Source organism: Castor canadensis, chromosome 17 (genome assembly GCF_047511655.1).
Source record: "Castor canadensis chromosome 17, mCasCan1.hap1v2, whole genome shotgun sequence".
Classification (NCBI taxonomy): Eukaryota; Metazoa; Chordata; class Mammalia; order Rodentia; family Castoridae; genus Castor; species Castor canadensis.
Window position 1 is genome coordinate 22,715,492 of NC_133402.1, and position 23,766 is coordinate 22,739,257.

General features: G+C 36.4%; 1 protein-coding gene across 1 annotated transcript in view; it reads right to left on the bottom strand.

The window, feature by feature from the left end:
- Positions 1 to 5,787: 5,787 nt before the first annotated feature.
- The window catches only part of LOC109675442 (phospholipid-transporting ATPase ABCA3-like), a 147,176-nt gene continuing 129,197 nt past the window's right edge, over positions 5,788 to 23,766 (bottom strand). The window contains exons 20-24 of the mRNA XM_074059960.1: positions 21,877 to 22,064; positions 21,256 to 21,426; positions 20,723 to 20,913; positions 6,301 to 6,374; positions 5,788 to 5,943 (exon numbers count right to left, since the gene is read on the bottom strand). Of these exons, the coding sequence (XP_073916061.1) occupies positions 5,815 to 5,943; positions 6,301 to 6,374; positions 20,723 to 20,913; positions 21,256 to 21,426; positions 21,877 to 22,064 (753 nt within the window). The 3' untranslated portion in view covers positions 5,788 to 5,814. The remainder of the gene's footprint in view (positions 5,944 to 6,300; positions 6,375 to 20,722; positions 20,914 to 21,255; positions 21,427 to 21,876; positions 22,065 to 23,766) is intronic.

Below are 23,766 nucleotides of genomic sequence, written 5' to 3' on the forward strand. Positions count from 1 at the left end.
CTTTCACCTCCTTCTTTAGGTTGATTCCTACATATTTCTTTTTCCTGGGGCTATTGTGAATGGAATTGTTTTAGTGATTTCTTTCTCAGCCTGTTTACTTTTGGTATATAGAAAAGCTACTGAGTTTTGTTTGTTTATTTCATATCCTGCTACTTTGCTGAAAGTATTTATCAGATCTAAGAGTTTTCTGGTGGGGCCTTTAGGGTCTTTTAAGTATAGGATCATATTATCTGCAAAAAGGGATAATTTAACCAGGTAAATGATTCTATGGTTCTGAAGTAAAGGATGTTACTCTTGTCAAAAGTTGATCCACTGTTCAGATTGTGACAGAATCCACCTACAAGGGACATGGCTGATGTCTACAGAATATTTCCTCCAACATCCAGTCTTCTCAGCAGCCCATGGAACTGTCTCCAAAATAGATCATATGTTAGGGCACAAAGCAAGCCTCAGGAAATATAAGAAAATAGTAATAATCCCGTGCATTCTATCAGATCACAATGCATTAAAATTAAAACTCAACAACAAATACAATAGCAGAAAATACAGAAATAATTGGAAGCTGAACAACACATTATCAGTGGGTCACTGATGAAATAAAAAAGGAAATTAAAAAGTTCCTGGAAGTTAATGACAATGAAAACATGAGCTACCAGAACCTATGGAACACAGCAAAGGCAGTCCTAAGAGGAAAGTTTATAGCCATGAGTGTATATAGTAAAAGGACAGAAAGATCTCAAATAAATGACCTAATGCTACCTCTCAAAATCCTAGAAAATCAAGAACAAGCAAAATCCAAAACAAGCAGAAGGAGAGAAATAATAAAAATAAGGGCCAAAGTTAATGAAATAGAGACCAAAACAACAACAACAACAACAACAAAAAACAGAAAAAACAAACACGCACACACACACAAATAGAAGGAATCAACAAAACAAAAAGCTGGTTCCTTGAAAAAATAAACAAGATTGACAGACCCCTGGCAAATCTGACTAAAATGAGGAGAGAAAAAGCCCAAATCAGAAATGCAAAAAGGGAGATAACAACAAACACCACAGAAATCCAGGGAATCATCAGAAACTACTTTGAGAACCTATATTCCAATGAATTTGAAAATCCAGAAGAAATGGACAGATTTCTAGATACATATGACCACCCAAAATTGAACCATGAGGATATTAACCTCCTGTATAGATCTATAACACAAAATGAAATTGAAGCAGCAATCAAGAGTCTCCCCAAAAAGAAAAGTCCAGGACCTGACTGATTGTCTGTTGAATTCTATCAGACCTTTAAGCAAGAGCTAATACCAACTCTCCTTAAAAGTTTCCACTAAATGGAAAGGGAAATAACACTGCCTAACTCATTCTATGAAGCCAGTATTACACTCATCCCAAAACCAGACAAAGACACTTCCAAAAAGGAGAACTATAGGCCAATCTCCTTAATGAACATCGATGCAAATATCCTAAATAATGGCAAACCAAATTCAACAACATATCAGAAAGATTATTCACCATGGAAGAAGTCAGCTTCATCCCAGGGATGCAGGGGTGATTCAACATACATGACTCTATAAATATAATACAGCACATTAATAGAAGAAAAGACAAAAACCACTTGATCATCTCAACAGATGTAGAAAAAGCCTTTGACAAGATTCAACACCACTTCATGATAAAAGCTCTAAGAAAATTCAACATGATAAAGGCTCTATACAACAAACCTATAGCCAACATAATACTTAATGGAGAAAAACTGAAACCATTTCTTCTAAAATCAGGAATGAGGCAAGGGTGCTAACTCTCCCCACTCCTAGTCAACATACTCCTGGAATTCCTAGCCAGAGCAATAAGGCAAGAAGAAGAAATAAAAGGAATACAAATAGGTAAACTGTCAAAATATCCCTATTTGCAGATGACATGATCCTATACCTCAAAGACCCTAAAAACTACCTCAAAACTCCTTGACACCATAACACCATAAACAGTTTCAGCAATGTGGCAGGACACAAAATCAACTTACAAAAAATCATTAGCTTTTCTATACACCAACAATGAACAAATTGAGAAAGAATATATGAAGACAATTCCATTTACAATAGCCTCAAAAAAAATCAAATACCTAGGAGTAAACTTAAGAAAGGATGTGAATGACCTCTACAAGGAGAACTACAAACTTCTGAAGAAAGAGATAGAAGAAAACTACAGAAGGTGAAAAGATCTTCCATGCTCATGGATTGGTAGAATCAACATAGTAAAAATGGCTATACTACCAAAAGCAATCTACATGTTCAATGAAATTCTTATCAAAATCCCAATGACATTCATCACAGAGATTGAAAAATCTACCCTAAAGTTCATTTGGAAACACAAGAGACTGCGAATAGCCAAGGCAATACTCAGTAAAAAGAGTAATGCTGGAGGTATCACAATACCCAACTTCAAACTATATTACAGAGCAATAGCAATAAAAACAGCATGGTACTGGCACAAAAACAGATATGAAGACAAGTGAAACAGAATAGAGGACCTGGATATGCATTCACATAGCTCTGCCCACCTTATTTTTGACAAAGGCTCCAAAAACATATGATGAAAAAAAGACAGCTCTTCAACAAATGTTGCTGGGAAAAGTGGTTATCTGCCTGCAGAAAACTGAAACTAGATCCATGATACTAGTATCAACACAAAATGGATCAAGGATGTTAATATCAGACCCAAAACTCTGAAGCTAGTACAGAAAATAGCAAGGAATAATCTAGAAGCAATAGGTTTAGGCAGCACTTTCTCAATAAAACCCCAGCAGTTCAGAAACTAAGAGAAAGGATGGACACAGGGAATTACATGAAATTAAAAAGCTTCTGTACAACAAAAGAAATGGTCTCTAAACTGAAAAGACCACCCACACAGTGGGAGAAAATATTTGCTAGATATACATCAAAGAACTGATAACTAGAATATACAGGGAGCTCAAAAAACTACCCCCCCTCAAAATCAATGAACCAATAAAGAAATGGGCAACTAAACTAAACAGAACTTTTTCAAAAGAAGAAATTCAAATGGCCAAAAAACACATGAAAAAATGCTATCTCTGGCCATAAAGGAAATGCAAATTAAAACCACATTAAAATTCCAGATCACTCCTGTTAGAATAGCCATCATCAAAAGCACCACCACCAACAACAGGCATTGGCGAGGATGTGGGGAAAAGGAACCCTCATACACTGCAGGTGGGAATGTAAGCCAGTACATTCACTCTGGAAAACAATATGGATGCTTCTTTAAAAATTAAACATAGATCTGGCATAAGATCCAGCAATCCCGCTCCTGGGGATATACCCAAAGGAATGCTACTCAGGTTACTCCAAAGGCACCTGAACAACCATGTTTATTGCAGTGCTATTCACAATAGCCAAGTTATGGAAATGGCCAAGATGCCCCACTACTGACGAATGGATTAAGAAAATGTAGTATTTATACACAATGGAATTTTACTCAGCCATGAAGAAGAATGAAATCTTGTCATTCGCAAGTAAATGCATGGAACTGGAACATCATCTTAAGCGAAGTTAGCCAGGCTCAGAAGGCCAAAAATCCTATATTCTCCTTCATATAGTGGACTTTAGGCCTAAAACAAATGCAGTAATAATATTGGACATGGGTCACATGCTAAGGGGAGAACACATATATGAGGAATACGGAAAGGTAGGAAACCCCAAACTTGAAAGTGTTTGAGGTGTCCACTGTAGAGGAGTTAATATAATAACCTTAAAATGATAGAGGTCACTATGGGAAGGTGACTGGGAAGTAGTGAAAAGGTCAGGTAGAGATGAATCAATTCGGGTCGTAATACACTTGTGCATGGAAGCAATGCTAGGAATCTCTCTGTATAGCTATCCTTATCTCAACTAGCAAAAATGCTACGTCTTTCTTATTATTGCTTATGTCTTCTCTTCAACAAAACTGGAGAACAGGGCAGAACAGGTTCTGCCTGGAAGAGAGGGGGATGGGGAGGAGAGGGAGAGAGTGGGGGAAAGCGGGAGAGAAATGGCACAAACAATGTATGTACATATGAATAAATAAAAAAAAGTAAACACCCAAACTCCCAAACTGTTGCACGTACCTTGTGTCTGACTGAGTCTTTCCTCTATTTTTCAGTTGGCTCTGATCACAACTTAATTGCCATTCTCTTTAACCTCAGTGAGAAGTCTTTTGGAAACAGAAAGGGATGGCCCCGTATCTCATGTAAAACTCCTGTTAATGCCTAGCCTTTTATAATCCCCATTCTTATAGCCATTGCTCTTTTTTTTCCATGAGTGCAGAAGACTGTCATCTGACTTTTGACATAGACAAATGGGATAGGTTAGATGGATTATCCTTAGGAGTTCCCTCCAAAACCAGGGGTTAAAAACAAGCCTATGAGCTAGGAATCATAAGGTTTATAAGATGGCCAGACATGTTTGTAGCATTGTCAACCTGTGCTGTCTGACTTATGTGAGTCTTACTTAGGGAGAGCACTAAGAGTTGTAAACAACACTTTCCAGGAGCACCAGGTGCACCCTCAGGATTGTATGATTATATGAAATCCAGCATGAACTTGCCTACCTCCAAAAAACCCTGCTTTGCACCTTCACATGTTTATAGAAATGCCACCTGCACTTTGGAAGGCATTAAAGTCCAGATCTCATAGCTAATGGTTTGGTATGATAGAATTTCCCTAGATTTCCTCCTCTTTGCAGGCCAGGATGGAGTTTGTATAATCACTATAAGTGCTGTACCTGATTAATGCATTAAATTAAGTTGAAAAGGTCAGTACAGAAATGTAAGGAGAAAGTCTCTTGACTTTCCAAGGTACACTCAAATGGTTTACAGAGCTTGTTCGGCTAGTTGGATCTGGGACCCTGGTGGAGTGGGAGCATGTCTGAGATCAAATACTGCAGTTTAGCTTTACCCTGCTGCTTAGAGTTTTAGTGACAGTAGCCATAAAAATTGTATGAAACAAACTGAATAAATTTCATCCCAATTTCAGATTAACCAGAATGGACGAGCGGCATACTCATAGGGGAGTTTGCCAGGAGGTCAGAGGGTGTAGAAACAAGGTATTGAGACAATTCTTCATGAATTTCTTGCATTTCTTTGTGAATTGTGACTAGAAGCACTGACTGCCTTTTTGTTCCAGACTATTTTTTTTCTTTTTACCTCCCCAGAATAAGAATGTTTTCTTCTGCAGCAGAGGTCAGGGAGGTTTACTTACTAACCATTATTAAAGATTTGGGTTCCATAATCTCTGATTCCTCTCCAGAAACACAACAGGCATCATCTGGCTCTTTTTGTGAGAATTAGGGTTGAGGACCTGGCATAAGTTATGATCTATTTTAGTTATTGCTGTGACGTCCTCTGACTTTGACTCAAGATACTCATGTCTTCTGCTAACATCTGTGAAACTATGACAAACTAGCTTGTTAATTTAGAAATAGGGCAGCAATTTCAGATCCTTCACAGTTTTTGCCAACATGTCATTCACTTTAATTTCCAAAGATTATAAGCTTTCTTCTTTGGGGTTTCAGTTTGTATGTACGTATGTATGTATGTACATATTTTGTGTGAATGTGTGTTTGCATGTGTGTATATGTGTGTGTGTGAGAGAGAGAGAGAAAGAAAGACAGAAACAGAGAGAGACAGAGAGGGACAGACACAGGGGGGAGACAGTGAGAGAGACAGATCACCCTACATATTCAATTATAAGCAGCAGTCAAGGAAAGAAAACTGTTATTGGTTGGCTTGGAATCTCATAGCAGCTTTATTTACTGGTTTACTTTACAGAGTTTTTCACTTTATCAGTATTAGCAAAGGTCAGGAAGATTTGTTCCAGTGTTATCTGTCTGACTGAATAGTCTTCTAAATTGAATAGCACTTTAGCTTTCTCCAAAATGCTAAACACCTTTAATGGAAAAGAATGACAGAGTTACCATTGTAATGTCCCTAGATGAACCTTTTTCCCACCTTATCTCCACAACCCCTGCCAGGTTTATGCTTTGGGTCAAAAAGATACATAAGGAAAAGATGATTAAAACACAGACAGGAGATAGTTCTCCATCCCCATTCTCTCAATGGGCATGAAATAATAGAATTAGGGATCAGAAGTCTCCATAAATTAAACTATAGTGACCTCTGAAAAGTAACTTAAGGTTTCTAATCTGCTAATACCAGGTTCCCATTCCACATGTTTAAATCTCAATGTTTTCTATTAGTCTTCCATTAACACATAATGTAAGAATGATATGATTTCTATAATCACCTTTCCCAAGCAAATTTCCTTGCTTGGAATGTGGTAGCCAATAATCCCTCGAAACTCCTGGTTTTTGATGTTACCTAAGAAGGGAAAGATTTTAACATGTATGTAATGGACCGGATTCTAGTATTTGACAGCTTTGAATTTCAATTGTTCATACCAATGGAAGACAGAATATATGCAGTTATTACAAAAGATGGCACAATCCCAAAGCCCATAATCATTAGTAGATATGGTCTTGTTAAATATTTCAATAGATTAACTTCCATGTGAAATATGGTCTTATTACCTATAGCTTATAAAAACTTCAGAGGGTAGATAATCACTTTTAGACATGGAAAAACTAATAGCTCACAGGTCACTTTGCAAAACCTGAGCCTTAGATGAGCCCTAATGGTTGGTAGTAATATTGTAGCCACTCCTTATTCATAGGATGCATTCACATTATCACACACTAAAATTATAAATTAGAATTAAGATTAAAGTATTTCAATTAATAAATAAGCTATATGTTAATAAAAATAGCAATTCTTTTTGTAATTAATCCATATATTGCCTCCATGAGCAATTAAGAAAAATTTTAAACCTTTTTAGTGTGAAATATATCAAACAAACATACATACACATAGCTTAATAGTCAACATTCTGGTGGATGTGTAGTTATGTTTCACTCAAATTTTTAATTTGTACTTACTAAATGACAAATGATGTTGAGCACTTTTTACTGTTACTTTCTCAGTATAAAAATTGCTCCCTCAAAAACACCCAATTTCTAGGCTTTAGGAGTATAAAAAACTACCCATACTTGTTCAGTATAATTGCTGATTGCTCCTGCCAGTGGTTTTGGCCTACTTGCTTATATTATGAGGTCCCCATAAGACACTTTTGTCACCTAGCTTTTTTATGATATTGTTCATGGGTTTTCACTCTTTCCATTCTCTTTGTTCTATTTATGTATGTGTGTGTGTGTGATTTAGATTTAAAACTAGGGGCTGCTATAAACATTTGCCTCACCCTAGTCATTTGGTTTTAATTTTAGTGACTATAGTTTTCTCTGTGAAGGTGTTACTTGTTTTTTTTTCCAAATCTGATTCATTATTTTTCTAGAAAACTGTTCACCAAACTATCACATACATTCAGCAAACTATATGTATTTTGACTATGCAGCTCAGTGAATTTTCAAAAAGTGAACCAATGTAACTTTACAGTTGCATAGTTAGTGCTCTTATGGTTGGGCTTTTATTTTTTTTTAAGGTTATGGTTGTACACTCTCATTGGAGTATGGTATTTCATTGTGTGTGTATAGTACTCCATTTCAGTAGACTGAATCATTTTCCATCCCACTATGAATATACCATAACTTACTTATTAATTGAATTGTTGATGGGCATTTTCATTTTTTTGGCAGTACTGTGGTTTGAACTCAGGGCCTCATGCCTGCTAGGCAGGCGTTCTACCACTTGAGCCACTCTACCAGTCCTTTTTTTGTGAAGGTTTTTTTTCCAGATAGGGTCTCGTGAACTATTTGACTGGGGTTGGCTTCGAATTGCAATCCTCCTGATCTCTGCTTCCCACGTAGCTAGATTACAGGTGTGAGCTACCAGCACCCAGTCCCTTTAGGTTTTCACTATTATGGATAGTGTTTTAATAAACAGTCTTGTACATAATTTACAGTGAACATATGTATGTATTCCCACTAGGTATCTCAGGACTAGAAAAACAAAGTACAATTTATTTTATTAGATGAGCATAACCTTAATACTAAAATTAACACCAATTACAAGAGGGGAAAATTACAGACCAATGTATCTTCTGAGCATAGATACAAATATGTACTTACAAAATACTAACAAACTAGAATCTAGCAACATTTAAAAGGAGACTACATCACAACCAAGTGGGATTTATTCCAGGAACATGAGGTTAGATAATATTAAAAAAAATCAACTGATGTAACAACCCCAATAAGAAGAAAAAAGGGAAAATATATAATCATTTTGATACATTTGTAAAAATCAACACATAAAATAAGTTTCATAGTAAAAGTAAGAAATAAAGGGAATTTCATCAATCTACCTTATTAATTTTTTTGTTTTTTTGGTGGGACTGGGTTTGAATTTATACTTGAAAAGCAGGACCTCTACCACTTGAGCCACACCTTCAGTCCATTTTCTTCTGATTATTTTGGAGATGAGGTCTCCAGAATTGTTTGCCTGGGCTGGCCACAAATTGCCCTCCAATAGTTAGAATTATAGGTATGAGCCACTGATGCCTGAGGCTTACCTTGTCTCTTATTTCTTGATTTTTGATGTGGTAAATTATGATTTTAATTATGTGTTAAGTATAGAACGCAGTGGTATTAATTATTCATGATATGGTATATTTTATCACTCTTTGTCTATTTTCTGTTATTGTAATAAAATATCTTATACCAGTTTATAAGGAGTGGAAGTTTATTTGGCTCATGGTTCTGGAAGCTGGAAATTCTAAAAGCACAGCACCAGCAACTGCTTGGAATCTGGTAGGGCCTTCTTTCTGTATCATAACTGGGAGGAGGGCATCAAATGGTGAGACTGGGAAAGAACTCCAGTCTCTCTTCCTTTTCTTATAAAACCACTAATGCCATCATAGAGGCCTCACCTTCATGACCTAGTCCTAGTTACCTCCCAAAAGCTCTACCTGCAAATGCCATTAACATGAATTTGGGGATTAAGTTAGCAACATATGAATTTTTGAGGAACACTCCAAACCACAGTAATCACTATTTTTACCTAAAGCTTTTTCATCATTCCCAACCTAAACTCTGTACCCATGAAACAATAATTTCCCTAGCCCTAGTAACCTCTATTCTTCTTTTTGTCTCCATGAATTTGTCTATTTTAGTACCTCATGTAAGTATAACCACACAATATTTGTCCAGACATGGATGCACCTTAACAATATTGTGTGCATATATCACATTTTGTTTATCCATTTATTCACTGATAGATCTGTGGGTCATTCCTACCTTTTGGCTACTGTGATGCGCCTATGAACCCTAAGTTTACAAATATCTGTTCCAGTCCTTTCAATTACTTTGGGTATATACCTAGGAGTGGAATTGCGGATCATGTGGCCATTCTATGATGAATTTTCCATATCCTCACCAACACTTGTTATTTCTTATCTTTGATTATAGCCATCCTAATAGGTGTGCAGTGCTATCTCATTGTGGTTCTGATTTATATTTCCCTTATGACTAATGATATTGAGCATCTTTTCAGTTGCTTACTAACTATTTACATCTTCTTTGGAAAATATATATTCAAATCCTTTTCCTGTTTTCAAATTGGGCTTTTTAAAAATTGTTATTTAGTTATGAGTATAAAAATTTTTCTAGATGTCAATCTCTTGTCAGAGCTAAGATTTGCAAATATTTCATCCCATTCTGTATGTTGTTTTTTCACTTTGACAGTGCTCTTTGATACACAAAAGTTCTTAATTTTGATGAAGTCCAACTTGTTATTTTTAATGTAGTTGCCCATGCTCTGCATTTCTGCGCAGATGTCAAGCTATCCTTGTGGCTTTCCTTAATCATAAATAGCACACGCACAGACTCATTGCTAAGTTCAATGTCATGAAGATTTTCTCCAGCATCTTCTTCTAAGAGTTTTAGACCTTACAGCTACGTTTTTTGGTCCATTTTGAGTTAATTTTTATATATGATGTGATGTAAGGTTTTGACTTTGCTCTTTCACATGTGGCTATCTAGTTTCATCAGCATTGTTTTTTTTTTTGAAGACTGTCCTTACTATCTTGAATAGTCTTGTCACCCTAGACTTTTAAATTAACTGTAAAAATCAGTCTACCATTATATAAGGGTTTACTTCTGAGACTTCCATTCTACTCAGTTAGTCTATATGACTTTCTATAAACTAAGCTGTCTTGGTTTCAAAAGTAATCAAAGTATGAATCATACAACTTTGATCTTTTCCAAGATTGTTGGCTATTTGTAATCCATTAAAATTCTGTAGGAATTTTATGATGAATTTGTCTTTCTGCAGAAAATTTTGTCTGGATTTTTATTGCCTATAGGTCACTTTATATACCATTAACATCTCAGCAATGTTGACTCTATATAAATATGAGATGTCTTTCCATCTGTAGTGATGGATAGTCTTATAAGGCTGATATTAGCACTTTGTGATCTCCTTTAATTTCCTAGATAGCCTGGCTAAAAGCTTATAATTTTATTGATCTTTTCAAAGAATTAGCTTTTGGTTTCACTGATTTTCTGTTGATTTCCTGTTTTTAATTTCATTGATGTTTGCTCTAGTTTTTACTATTTTTTTCCATATTTTGGATTTAACTTGCTGTTCCTTTTCTAGTTTCCTAAGGAAGAAGCTTAAATTTTTAAAGATATTTCTTCTTTTCTAATATGTGCATTAAATGATACAAATTTCCTTCTAAGCACTTATTTTACTGAATGTCAACACAAAGTTAGATAAGTTGTGTTTCCATTTTCATTTAGCTTAAAGTATTTAAAAAACTCTCTTGAGAGTTCTTCTCTGACTTGTGATATTTAGAAATGTATTATTTAATGTCAAATATTTTGGGATATTTCTGTTATAGACTTCTAGGTTAATTCCATTATGGTCACATGATTTCTACTCTGTGAAATATGTGAAAGTGTGTTTTATGGTCAACAAGTGGTCTGTCTTAGTCAGTGGTCCACAGGAACTTGAGATGAATGTTTATTCTGTTGTTGAAGTAGTCTGTAAGTGCCCATTATGTGCAGTTGATACATGGCAATGAGTTAAATTCATTGTCCTTATTATTTTCTGCCTAATAAATCTGTCCACTTCTGATAGAAGGGTTGTTGAAGTTTCCAACTATAATACTGATTCACCTTTGCAGTTCTATCATTTTTTGTGTCACCTATTTAGGTTGCATTAAGGACAGTTAGGTCTTTCTGCAAAGTTGACTCCTTTATCATAATGTATCCTTCCTTAGCTCTAATAACTTTCTTTGCTCTATTTGCAATTAATATTAATTATTAGCACTCATAATCTCATGTTTTTGCCTAGGCTATATTAATTTCAGATTTGCCTTTAATTTATATGTACCTTTATATGTAAAGGGTGGGTTTCTTGTGAGGACCTGATAGAGCTCCAGGGAGTAAATGTGTAGGGATCCTCTCACATGACTGGACTCTTCCCGCTTGTGAGTTTTTATCTTTCAGACTTCTCTGCACTGAGACTTAACAATTTTTAAAAAATTTTTATTTTATTCATATGTGCATACAGTATTTGAGTCATTTCTCCCCTCTTCCCCTACCCCCTCCCTTAACCCCGCGCCCCCTCCCTCTTTCATTCGTCAGTAGTGGGGCATCTTGGCTGTTTCCATAACTTGGCTATTGTGAATAGTGCTGCAATAAACATGGGTGTGCAGGTGCCTCTGAAGTAACCTGAGTCACATTCTTTTGGGTATATCACCAAGAGTGGTATTGCTGGATCATATGGTAGATCAATGTTTAGCTTTTTAAGTAGCCTCCACATTTTTTTCCAGAGTGGTTGTACTACTTTACATACCCACCAACAGTGTAAGAAGGTTCCTTTTTCCCCATATCCTTGCCAACACCTGTTGCTAGTGGTGTTGCTAACGATAGCTATTCTAACAGGGGTGAGGTAGAATCTCAATGTGGTTTTAATTTGCATTTCCTTTATTGCTAGAGATGGTGAGCATTTTTTCATGTGTTTTTTGGCCATTTGAATTTCTTCTTTTAAGAAAGTTCACTTGCCAATTTCTTTATTGGTTCATTAATTTTGAGAGAATTTCATTTTTAAGTTCCCTATATATTCTGGTTATCAGTCCTTTGTCTGATGTGTAGCTGGCAAATATTTACTCCCACTCTGAGGGTGGTCTCTTCAGTTTAGAGATCATTTCTTTTGTTGAGCAGAAGCTTTTTAGTTTTACGAAGTCCCATTTATCTATGCTATCTCTGCTGTGCTGCTGGGGTTCCATTGAAAAAAGTTCTTGCCTATACCTATTAATTCCAGAGTATTTCCTACTCTTTCCTGTATCAACTTTAGAGTTTGTGGTCTGATACTAAGATCCTTGATCCATTTTGAGTTAATATTGGTATAGGGTGATATACATGGATCTAGTTTCAGTTTTTTGCTGACTGCTAACCAGTTTTCCCAGCAGTTTTTGTTGAAGAGGCTGTCTTTTCTTCATCATATATTTTTACTGCCTTTGTCAAAGACAAGTTGGTTATAGTTGTGTAGCTTCATATCTGGGTCCTCTATTTTGTTCTACTGGTCTTAATGTCTATTTTTGTGCCAGTACCATGCTGTTTTTATTGTTATTGCTTTGTAATATAGTTTGAAGTTGGGTATTGTGATACGTCCAGTGTTGTTCTTTTGACTGAGTATTGCCTTGGCTATTCATGGCCTCTTGTACTTCCATATAAATTTAACAGTAGATTTTTCAATGTCTTTAATGAATGTCATTGGAATTTTGATGGGAATTGCAATAAACATGTAGATTACTTTTGGGAGTATAGACATTTTTATTATGTTGATTCTACCAATCCATGAGCATGGGAGATCTCTCCACTTTCTATAGTCTTCCTCAATCTCTTTCTTCAGAAGTTTATAGTTTTCCTTGTAGAAGTCATTCACATCCTTTGTTAAGTTTACTCCTAGGTATTTGATTTTTTTGAGGCTATTGTAAATGGAATTGTTTTCATATATTCTTTTTCAGTTTGTTCATTATTAGTGTATAGAAATGCTAATGATTTTTCTATTGATTTTATATCCTGCTACCTTGCTATAGCTATTGATGGTGTCTAGGAGCTTTTGAGTAGAGTTTTTTGGATCTTTAAGGTATAGGATCATATCGTCTGCAAATAGGGATATTTTGACAGTTTCTTTACCTATTTGTATTCCTTTTATTCCTTCTTCTTGCCTAATTTCTCTGCCTAGGAATTCCAGTGCTATGTTGAATAGGAGTGGAGATAGTGGGCATCCTTGTCTAGTTCCTGATTTTAGAGGGAATGGTTTTAGTTTTTCTCCATTAAGTATAATGCTGGCAGTAGGTTTGTCATATATAGCTTTTATAATGTTGAGGTACTTTCCTTCTATTCCTAGTTTTCTTAGAGCTTTGATCATGAAATGGTGTTGGATCTTATCAAAGGCTTTTTCTGCATCTATTGAGATGATCAAGTGGTTTTTGGTTTTGCTTCTTGATTTATTATGCTTATTGATTTTCATATGTTGAACCACCCCTGCATTCCTGGGATGAAGCCTACTTGGTCGTGGTGAATGATCTTTTTGATGTGTTGTTAAATTAGGTTTGCCATTATTTTATTGAGGATTTTTGAATCATGTTCATTAAGGAGATTGGCCTATAGTTCTCCTTTTTGGAGGTGTCTTTGCCAGGTTTTGGGATAAGTGTAATACTGGCTTCATAAAATGTGTTTGGCAGTTTTCCTTCCCTTTCTATTTTGTGGAACAGTTTAAGGAGGGTTGGTATCAGTTCTTCTTTAAAGGTCTGATAGAATTCAGCAGAGAATCCATTAGGTCCTGGATTTTTCTTTTTTTGGAGACTCTTGATTGCTGCTTCAATTTCATTTTGTGTTATAGATCTATTCAGGTGATTAATATCTTCTTGGTTCAGTTTTGGATGATCATATGTATCTAGAAATCTGTCCATTTCTTTAAGATTTTCAAATTTATTTGAATATAGGTTCTCGAAGTCATCTCTGATGATTTCCTGGACTTCCATGGTGTTTGTTGTTATCTCCCCTTTTGCATTCCTGATTCCACTAATTTGGGTTTTTTCTCTCCTCATTTTAGTTTGGTTTGCCAGGGGTATGTCGATCTTGTTTATGTTTTCAAAGAACCAATTTTTGTTTCATTAATTCTTTGTATGGTTTTTTGGCTTCTATTTCATTGATTTCAGCTCTTATTTTTATGATTTCTCTCCTTCTATTTGTTTTGGGATTTGCTTGTTCTTGTTTTTCTAGGAGTTTGAGATGTATCATTAGGTCATTGATTTGGCATTTTTCAGTCTTTTTAATATATGCACTCATGGCTATAAACTTTCCTCTCAGGACTGCCTTTGCTGTGTCCCATAGGTTCTGGTAGGTTGTGTTTTCATATTCATTGTCTTTCAATTGTTATTTCCTTTGGGTCTATTTCCCCCTTTATTAGTATGGAATGTCCTTTATCTCATTTGATCAATGTAGTTTTAAAGTCTACTTTGTCTGAGATAAATATTGCTACTCCTGCCTATTTTTGCGGGCCATTGGCTTGATAAATCTTCTTCCAGCCTTTCAACCTAAGCCTATGCTTATTTCTGTCGGTGAGATGGGTCTCCTGTAAGCAACAAATTGTTGGATTTTCCTTTTTAATTCAGTTCGTCAAACAGTGCCTTTTGATGGGGGAATTAAGTCCATTAACATTAAGTGTTAGTACTGATAGGTATGTGGTGATTCCTGTCATTTAGTTGTCTTAGTTGTTTGAAGGTTTTATTGTTGAGGTTACTCTCTACTTTCTTGCTTTTTCTTTCCCTGTAGTTTGGTGCTGCTTGTCCTTTCATGGTTATGTTGGGTTTCACTTTCTGTGTGCAGAATCCCTTGAAGAATCTTTTGTAGTGGTGGCTTTGTGGTCACATATTGCTTTAGTTTCTGCTTATCATGGAAGACTTTTATTGCTCCATCTATTTTGAATGATAGTTTTGCTGGGTAGAGTATCCTAGGGTTGAAGTTATTTTCATTCAGTGCCCAGAAGATCTCACTTCATGCTCTTCTTGCTTTTAATGTTTCTGTTGAGAAGTCTGCTGTGATTTTGATGGGTTTACCTTTGTATGTTATTTTTTTTTCTCTCTTACAGCCTTTAATGTTCTTTCTTGGGTCTCTGTATTTGTTGTTTAATGATAATAGGCCATTGGGTAGATCTATTTGGTCTGGTCTGTTTTGTGTTCTGGAGGCCTCTTGCATCTGTATGGGAATAGATTTCTCTAGATTTGGGAAATTTTCTGTTATTATTTTGTTGAATATATTACGCATTCCCTTTGCTTGCACCTCTTCTCCTTCTTCAATGCCCATGATTCTCAGGTTTGGTCTTTTGATGGAGTTGGTGAATTCTTGCATTTTCTTTTCACAGGTCTTGAGTTGTTTAACTAATAGTTCTTCGGTTTTTCCTTTAATTACCATTTCATCTTTGAGTTCTGAGATTCTTTCTTCTGTTTGTTCTATTCTGCTGGATTTGCCTTCTGTTTTGTTTTAAAATTCTGTCTCATTCTTTTTTCTGAGGTTTTCCATATCCTGAGTAGTTTCCTCTTTAATGCTGTCTATTTTTGTCCTGAGTTCATTTATCTCTTTATTAATTGTGTTGTTTCACTTTGGTGTTTATTCAGTGCTTCTATGTTTCATTTATTTCTTCTTGTGCTTTTTCAAATTCTCTATTTTTGTTGTCTTGGAATTTCTTGAGTGTCTCCTGTACATTTTGGTTGATCATATCCAGTATCATCTCTATAAAATTCTCATTGATTACCTGTAGTATTTCTTCTTTTAGTTTATTCTTGTGGGCTTCATTGGGTTCTTTGGCATAGTTTATCTTCATTTTGTTGGAGTCTGGATCTGAGTATCTGTTTTCTTCATTTCCCTCTGGTTCCTGTACTAATTTTTTGCTGTGGGAAAACTGGCTTTCCTGTTTGTTTTGTGTTCCCATCATTTCCCTTGGTGTTGTTATTGTCCCTGTACTGTGTGCAATTAAGCATTTTCTAGCTTGTAATAATAACAATGGTGATATTTAGAATGGAAGGGTGAGAGGAGAGGGAAAACAAAGAAGTTAAAGAAAGAGGGAGAAACAAATAAACAAACAAAAAACCCAAAACAAACAAACAAACAAAAAAAGTTTCAAAGATATAAACAGGGAGAGATAGTGTACTAATCAATGGTAAGCTGAACAGGCATTTGAGAGACAGAGAGAAGATTGAGAAAAAAATGAAATAAAAAAAAATAAAAATAAAAATAAAAAAATAAAAAATAAAAAAATCTCCAAGTTCAAATGCAATAAAGTTTTAGTCTTAATAGTTTTGGTGTTAGTCCCTCAGCCTCCAATCCTGGAGATGGTGTCTCAGAAGTAGTTCTGTGGTTGTCTCCTCAAAGGGGAAAAAAAACAAAAAAAAACAAAACAAAACACCACAGAGTGTCTGAAGTTCAAATGTAATACAGTTTCAGTAAGTTTTCAACATGCAGGTGTAGTTCGGTGTTGTCTCATCAAAGGTAGGGAGAAAAAAAAAGTCTGGAGACAGTTCTGTGAATGGCTATTTGAGGCTGTGGCTCACTTGCCCACTGCTATTAGCCTGCTGTTGCTGCCGACTTTATTGATTGCAGATCTCAGGAGTGAGCTTAGCACTCACCTAGCCCCTCAGGCTTTGTTTACTTAGAGTTCTCCTGGGCGCGACCGCCACTGCTACAAGCTTTCCCCTTACCAAGCACACTGGGGGAGGTGACACTGCACCAGCTTTTTCAGGCCTGCATGTTTATTTTCAGTTCACGTTGGAAGTTGGCCTTCTCCCCTCTCCTGTGGAGTTTTCCTCCCACTGCCACTTTTACAAGCTTTCCTGCTCCTGGTTGCCTGGCTTGTGCCACCACTCCTGCCTTCTCTGGCCGGCTTGTTTATTTACAATTCCGTGAGGGATTTCCCCTCCCCACCTCTTTGGCACTCAGGGCACCCCACCCTCTTTGTTACATGTTTTTTTGTTATTATTGCTTATTATTCAGTTTTTTTTCTTTTTTCCCTGCGTGTGTGTTGGTCTATCCAGGGGGCTATGCTGATCTGGCCCAGGGATGTCTGTGGGAGTACCGCATGACGCTTAGCTCACCTTGTGGTCTGCTTTTTCCCACCATCTGGGCGCTGCTGTCTGGCGGTGGCGCGGGAGCCCTCCTGGTTTCTCTGTTTAATGTGGAGTGGGAATGTTACGCATGGGCTGGGGGTGTGGAGGAGTCAAAGTTTTGCCTCTTCTAGGTGGTTTTTCCTGTAAGGTGTATCTCCAGCGTCTCTCCAAGATTTTACTTTAGGCATGCTTTCTGCTTAATCCCTCTAGCTGCCATGTTAGAATCTCCTGAGGCTTAACAATTATGATTCATGTTTCCTTTCCTGGGCACTGGTTACTTTGGAGGTATTAGCTCTTGGAATTTTACTCAGTTAAACTGAGTAAAATCTGTATTTGCCTGTTAATCTCTCCAATTTTGGGGGTGTCCATTTTCCCTGTTACCTCACTCCTCTTAGGGACCAAAGAATGGTTGTCTGTTGACTTTTCAGTTTGTTCAGGTCTTTTTCTTATTGTTAGGACAGACTGGCAATTTCCATGCTTCTTAACACACAAGACCAGAGACCTTGTTCATGTCTTAAGAGATTGATAACTGTTTAATAATCTTGGCTTCATTTACCTGACGTGCTTATTATCTCATCCTAGTACTGGTACTGGAATCTACTTTAGGGAAAACCGGTTTTACATTTTATTATTGCTCACTAGCAGGTTTCAGCTTGGTTTTTTTCCTGTTCTGTTTTGGTTCTTTGAATTTTATCTTACTGCTTTTTTACCCCTAAGTGCAAGCAAATCCTTAAAAAGTTATTTTACAGTTGGGTGTTGGTGGCTTATGTTTATAATCCTGGCTACTAAGGAGGCAGAGATCAGGAGGATCATGGTTGAAAGTCAGCCCCAGACAAAGAGTTTGTGAGACCCTATCGAAAAAAAAATCCATCACAAAAAAGTGCTGGCAGAGTGACTCAAGTGGTACCTTGAGCCCAGCAAGAGTGAGGCCCTGAGTTCAAACCCCAGTGCCACACAAAAGTATTTTACTTTATTTTTTATTTATTTTACTATATATCATTATTATAAGAAGAATGACCTTTCTGGAAATCTAATCTGCTATGTTATAAAAAAAAAGAAGTCTTTTCTTTGTGGCCTTTAAAAATGAATACATTTTCTTTTATTTACCATTAAGGAGAAGCATTTACTAAAAATTCCTAGAGTTAATCTTTTTTTTTTCTTTTGTGGTGGTGAGGATTGAACCTAGGGCCTCGTGTGTGCTTGGCAGCACTCTACCCCTGAGCTACATCCCCGGCCTCGAGTTGTTACACTGAAGTGTGTATTTATTACTTTTTATGTGTAATATTTCTTTTTTTCCCTCTTTTTCTGAATAATGTTTATATATAGTTCATAGATTCCTTTCCATCTTTAAATGGAGGAAGAATGTATATATGAAACAGCTAATTTGCTCAAGGATAATGTAGGGAAAGATTGAAAAATTGGTGACCTTACATTTACACTATTATATAAGATTATACTTCTACGTCCTTATTGTGTTCACTTCTTCAGGACAAGTCTATACTCAGGTTTCTGTGGTGATTTATTATTATTTTTTGGTATTGGGGATTGATTCTAGGGTTTCCTGAATGCTAGGCAAGTGCTCTACTACTCAGCCACACTCCTAGCCTGTACTCAGTTTTTGTGTACTCAGGTTGAGGAGGATTTTGGAGTGGCTCTCAGCATATATGATTTGATGCATGGTTAATTCAGGATCTTTAGCACTGAAGTATTCTATAAATATTATTAAATGAATGACTAAATGTGTATTTAACTAAGTAAAGAACTTATTAATCTGAGTATCTCATAGGTACCTTATAATTAATACAATGTACACTAAACTAATTATTTTTGCTACATAGTGGTGCCTCATCTTGAATTTCCCAGGCATGTATGTATGTATGTATGTATGTATATATGTCCATTTCCTATCATTCCCTCCTTCTCATTCTTATTGTCACTTCATTAGTGCAGGCCAGTACCATTGGCTGTTTTACCACTTCAAGACTCCATGCTTCTCATCTCAAACCCTGACAATCTGGCCTCCATACTGTTAACAGAGTGCTATTCAAGATGGAGACCTATTGCTATAATTTGAATGTTTATCTCCTCTGAAACTTATGTTCAGATTTAGTTGCCATTGTAACAGTGTGAAGATGTGGGGTCTTTGGGAGGTAAGTAAGTTTAGATAAGGTCATGAGTGGGTCCATATTATGGCATAAGTACCTTTATAAGAAGAGGGAGAGAGACATGAGCTATTAGGCTTCATCTTTTCATGATGAAGGAAGAAGGCCTCTACTAGTTGCTGGGAAGATGCCAATGTCATGTTTTTGAATTTCTCAGTCTCCAGAACTGTGAGCCAAAATAAACTGCTTTCCTTTATAAATTACTCAGTGTCAGAAATTTTTTTATATCAAGAGAAAAATGCCACAATTATTAAAAGACTTACCATACCTCTGTTTAATGGTTAGAATAAAGTAGTGGAAATAGAAGTAAAGCTTGCTATAAACAACCGTGTTTTTGTGCCATGTGCATAGTGATGCACTAAGTGAAGTTAGCAGACAAAAGCAGAATGGTTGATTTTTTTCTTTTTTTGTGGGACTGGAGTTTTCACTCAGGGCTTCATACTTGCAAAGCAGGCACTCTACTGTTTGAGCCACACCTCCAGTCCACTTTGCTCTGGTTATTTTGAAGATGAGATCTCTCAAACTATTTGCCTGAACTGGCCTTGAACCAGGATCCTCCTGATCTTAGTCTCCTAAGTAGCTAGGATTACAAGACTGAGCCACTGGCACCCAGCAGAATGACTGATTTTTATGTGTTGCACATCAAATTATTTCCTTGAAAGAAGAACAGAGAGTTTACTGTTTTTTATTTGTGTCTCATAAGCATTGCCTTCTTCAGGAATCAGGAAAAGAGAAAAAGATACATGCTCAAAAGAGTGTGCTGTGGTTTGGACACATCCCCCAAAGGCCCATATGCTAAAGGCTTGGTTGCCAGCCTGTGCAGCTACTGAGAGATGGTGGAAACTTTAGGAAGTAGAGCCTACTGGAAAGAAGTTAGATCACTGGGGGAAGATCTTTGAAGTGGTGATAGGATCCCTGGCCTCTTCTCTCTCACTGTTTCCCTGCTGCCTATGCTCCCCACCGTAACCTACTTACTGCCTTGCCACAAGTCCAAAGTGATCATGGACTAACACCTCTGAAATCATGATTCAAAAATCTTTCCTCCCTATAAATTATTTATCTCAAGTATTTTGTTGCAGTGATGGAAAGATGACAGAAGGGAACCTGAACAAATGATCAAGGATAAATAACAGAGACTTGTCTTCAGTAATTTAAGCCTAGATTAATATGTATGAATAATTTTAGCTTATTGGTCAATTCCTTGAAGAGGCTAGTGAGAGCCTTAATATTTTGTGAAAGCTTTTTAACATAACCAGAGATATGTTTATAGAATGATTCAAAAGGAACTTAGTATCAATAAATATCAGTAACTCAGTGAAAACAAGGACATGCAGAACAACAAATATGGCTGAAACACAATTGTCACAAATCAGCCCTACCTGGGAAAGTTGCTTCAATGAAGTTTTTGAACTTTGCTACTTTATCTTCATCTTTAGCCATATTAATCTTTGCTGTCAGAATATGTATATGACCAAACTTGTTCCTGACATGCTGAGGGCTGCCCAGGCATGTGAACCTCCCTTTTACCATGATGGCCAGCCTCGTACAGAGGGCCTCACATTCTTCCACGCTAGGAGGACAAAGGAGATATGGCTGAAGAGACCCATTTTCAGAGGATAAATTTTGTGTTTCAGAGCTAGGATTGGAAGTCTTGGAATTTGAATCCCTGGCATTGAAAATGATTGCCACTAAATATGACTAAGGTAATATTCCCTAACTTCTATCTTCTTTCAATTCTTGTTTCCAGAACTCACTGAGGATTCTTGGCTCTCCCCTTTAGCAGGTTCAACCTCTATCTACAACCCTACTGTAGCTCATATGCTTACATAAGTTTACTGACCCATAGCCCTGGCTCAAACTTATTCCATTCTACACCCATTGCAATTTCCAACCAACCCTCTCAATACCACACCTGTGAGAGGTTATGATGATGGCTTTTCCACTTTCACGTGTCTTTGTCACTGTGTCCCAGAGCAAGCGCCGGGCTACAGGGTCCATGCCAGTAGATGGCTCATCCAGGAAGACCACTGAGGATTTTCCCATTAGGGCAATTGCAGTACTCAGCCTGCGTTTGCTTCCTCCACTTCGTGGCCAAAGAAGGAGACATAACATGAAGGATAAAGAAAAGGATAAGGGTGCACATTTAATTAATTTAGAGGACAGGTTACATACCTAGAGTGCTCATTTGATATGATCAACAAAGCAACAGACTCAAGTTCAAGTATGTATGTCAATTATTTTAACTGGAATTATACTTGTAACTTGTTTCAGCATCGTTATTGGTGAGATTTTTTTTGTTTTGATGTGACAAAAATCTCTATAGCGAGATAGAAATAAAGGCAGATAGTTCATGTCTGCAAAAGGTTAATGTCATACAAGTGTGGTCTGCTGTCTGAGAACACATCTGGCAGGATGTTAAGTTATTGTACAGTCTTTGGCTCTATCAGAGGGGCTTAAGTGGACTTTTTAGGCCTTCATTTTAAACAGTATAAGCACAAGATAGATTTGTTAATATGTTAAGAATATATTTTACCTGTATGTGTGAATACACTTGTCAGCATGGGGTTCCAGTTGCATTGAACACAAAAAGACTTCCACGTACTTGTAAATATTTGGCTCTGGGACCCCCCACAGTCTGGCATACATGATCAGCAATTCCCGACCTGTCATGTGGTTCAGCACTGAGTCTGACTGAGGACAATAGCCAATTCTTGATCTAACCTGAATCAAGTGAGTAATCATAAGCAACAGTTAACTATTCCACTGAGAATGCAGTTCACATGGTTTGATACCCTTAGAGCTCCCATCAAGAATGACTTCTTTTCCATGCTATGTAATCTTCACAGCTGGAACTCACTAAAGTAAAATGGAATACTAACATCTCCAACTGAAAATTTTAGCATGCATCTGTTTAACACTATGTTCCTCAAACAGGTTTTTGTTAGGTGAAGTTGCCTATTCAATTAAGAAAGAGCTATTCCTATGCACTATAATAATATATAGGATTGCAATTTCAATAATGGCTAAGTAACTTCTATAGACCAATCCTCTTATGGATAATAATTATAAACCATCTATACACACATATACATATAAAGTATACAGAGATATGCTCATTTTTATGTATTTTGTCAAAGCTAAAAGAAGCTATCAGCTATGACTAACATGGAATAAAGTTTACCATGTGAGTTCAGCTATCATAAATAAAATTAATAAAGAAAAAAGATTAAAAATAGATAAAAAGATATGAATAAACTATTCATAGGAAAGGAAATACAAATTACTTTAAAACATTTTTTAAAGTTTTGTAACTTTGCTCATAAGAGAAAAAAATATGGTCAAATACTATTTTAAAAAACCTAAAAGGACAGGTCACACAATCTGATGTGATCAACACTATCAGACATTGGTGGTACAGTGCCAATTCATGTAATTTCATATAGAAAGCAATTTGACAAGGTCTGTATGTATAATACACTACCTTATGTGTAATAAATGGAAAGAAGACCTTTGTAGTGGACTGTATATACATAAAACTTGTAGAATGATAAAATGGTTACATTTTTGTGTAGGTTTAGCCAGGAAAGAGGCAAAGACAGGTAGAAGAGGGACTAAAACTTGTTACATGTATACTTTTATGTTGTTTTGATTTATGCCCCAAGTAAAGGAAGCCTTCTTTTCTCAGCTTGTGTTGCTATACATTTTAAAATTCTTTTCACTGCCCTGTTCCATTTAGGTAAATATGCTCAAATTGCTGAAAACTACTGTCTGTCTTTGTCATCTGCTTGTACTCTAGATGTAAGATGTAATTCTTCATTTTCTTTTTGCTTTACAACTGACTTTCTTTAAATTTGGTGTGTGCTCATTATTTCCCTGTTCTTATTTGCCATCCAGGCTTCAGCGATGTCTGGGGGACAATTTTCAGGACTACAATGCCTAGGATTTCCAGTTCATTTTTATTTGAAAATTTCTTGTCTCATCTGGTTTGAGTGACAAAACTTTACCCAGATTTCCTTCCTAAGTCATCAGTTTTTCTTGATTTTTTTCTCTAGTTATTTTCCTTTCTATTTCTTTGAAATGTTGATAATCCTCAGGATTAAGTCCATATATTTATTTCCATTATTATACAGATTCCTGATAACAGTATCTCATCTACTTTCACAGTTTAAATTTCACCTGCACTTTGATGAATCCTGAATTTGTACCAATTTACCATCATAGGTTCCAACTGTTTAATGGATATGCTCCCATTTGGAAGTGTTGTAGACACCTTAAGATCAACAAAGGCCAGGTTTGGTGGCGCAGGCCTGTGATTCTACCTATGCAGGAGGTAGAGGGAGGAGGATTGTGGTATAAAGCCAGACTTGGGCAGTGAAATGCTATCTGAAAAATAACTAAAAAAAAAAAAAATAAGGGCTGGAGG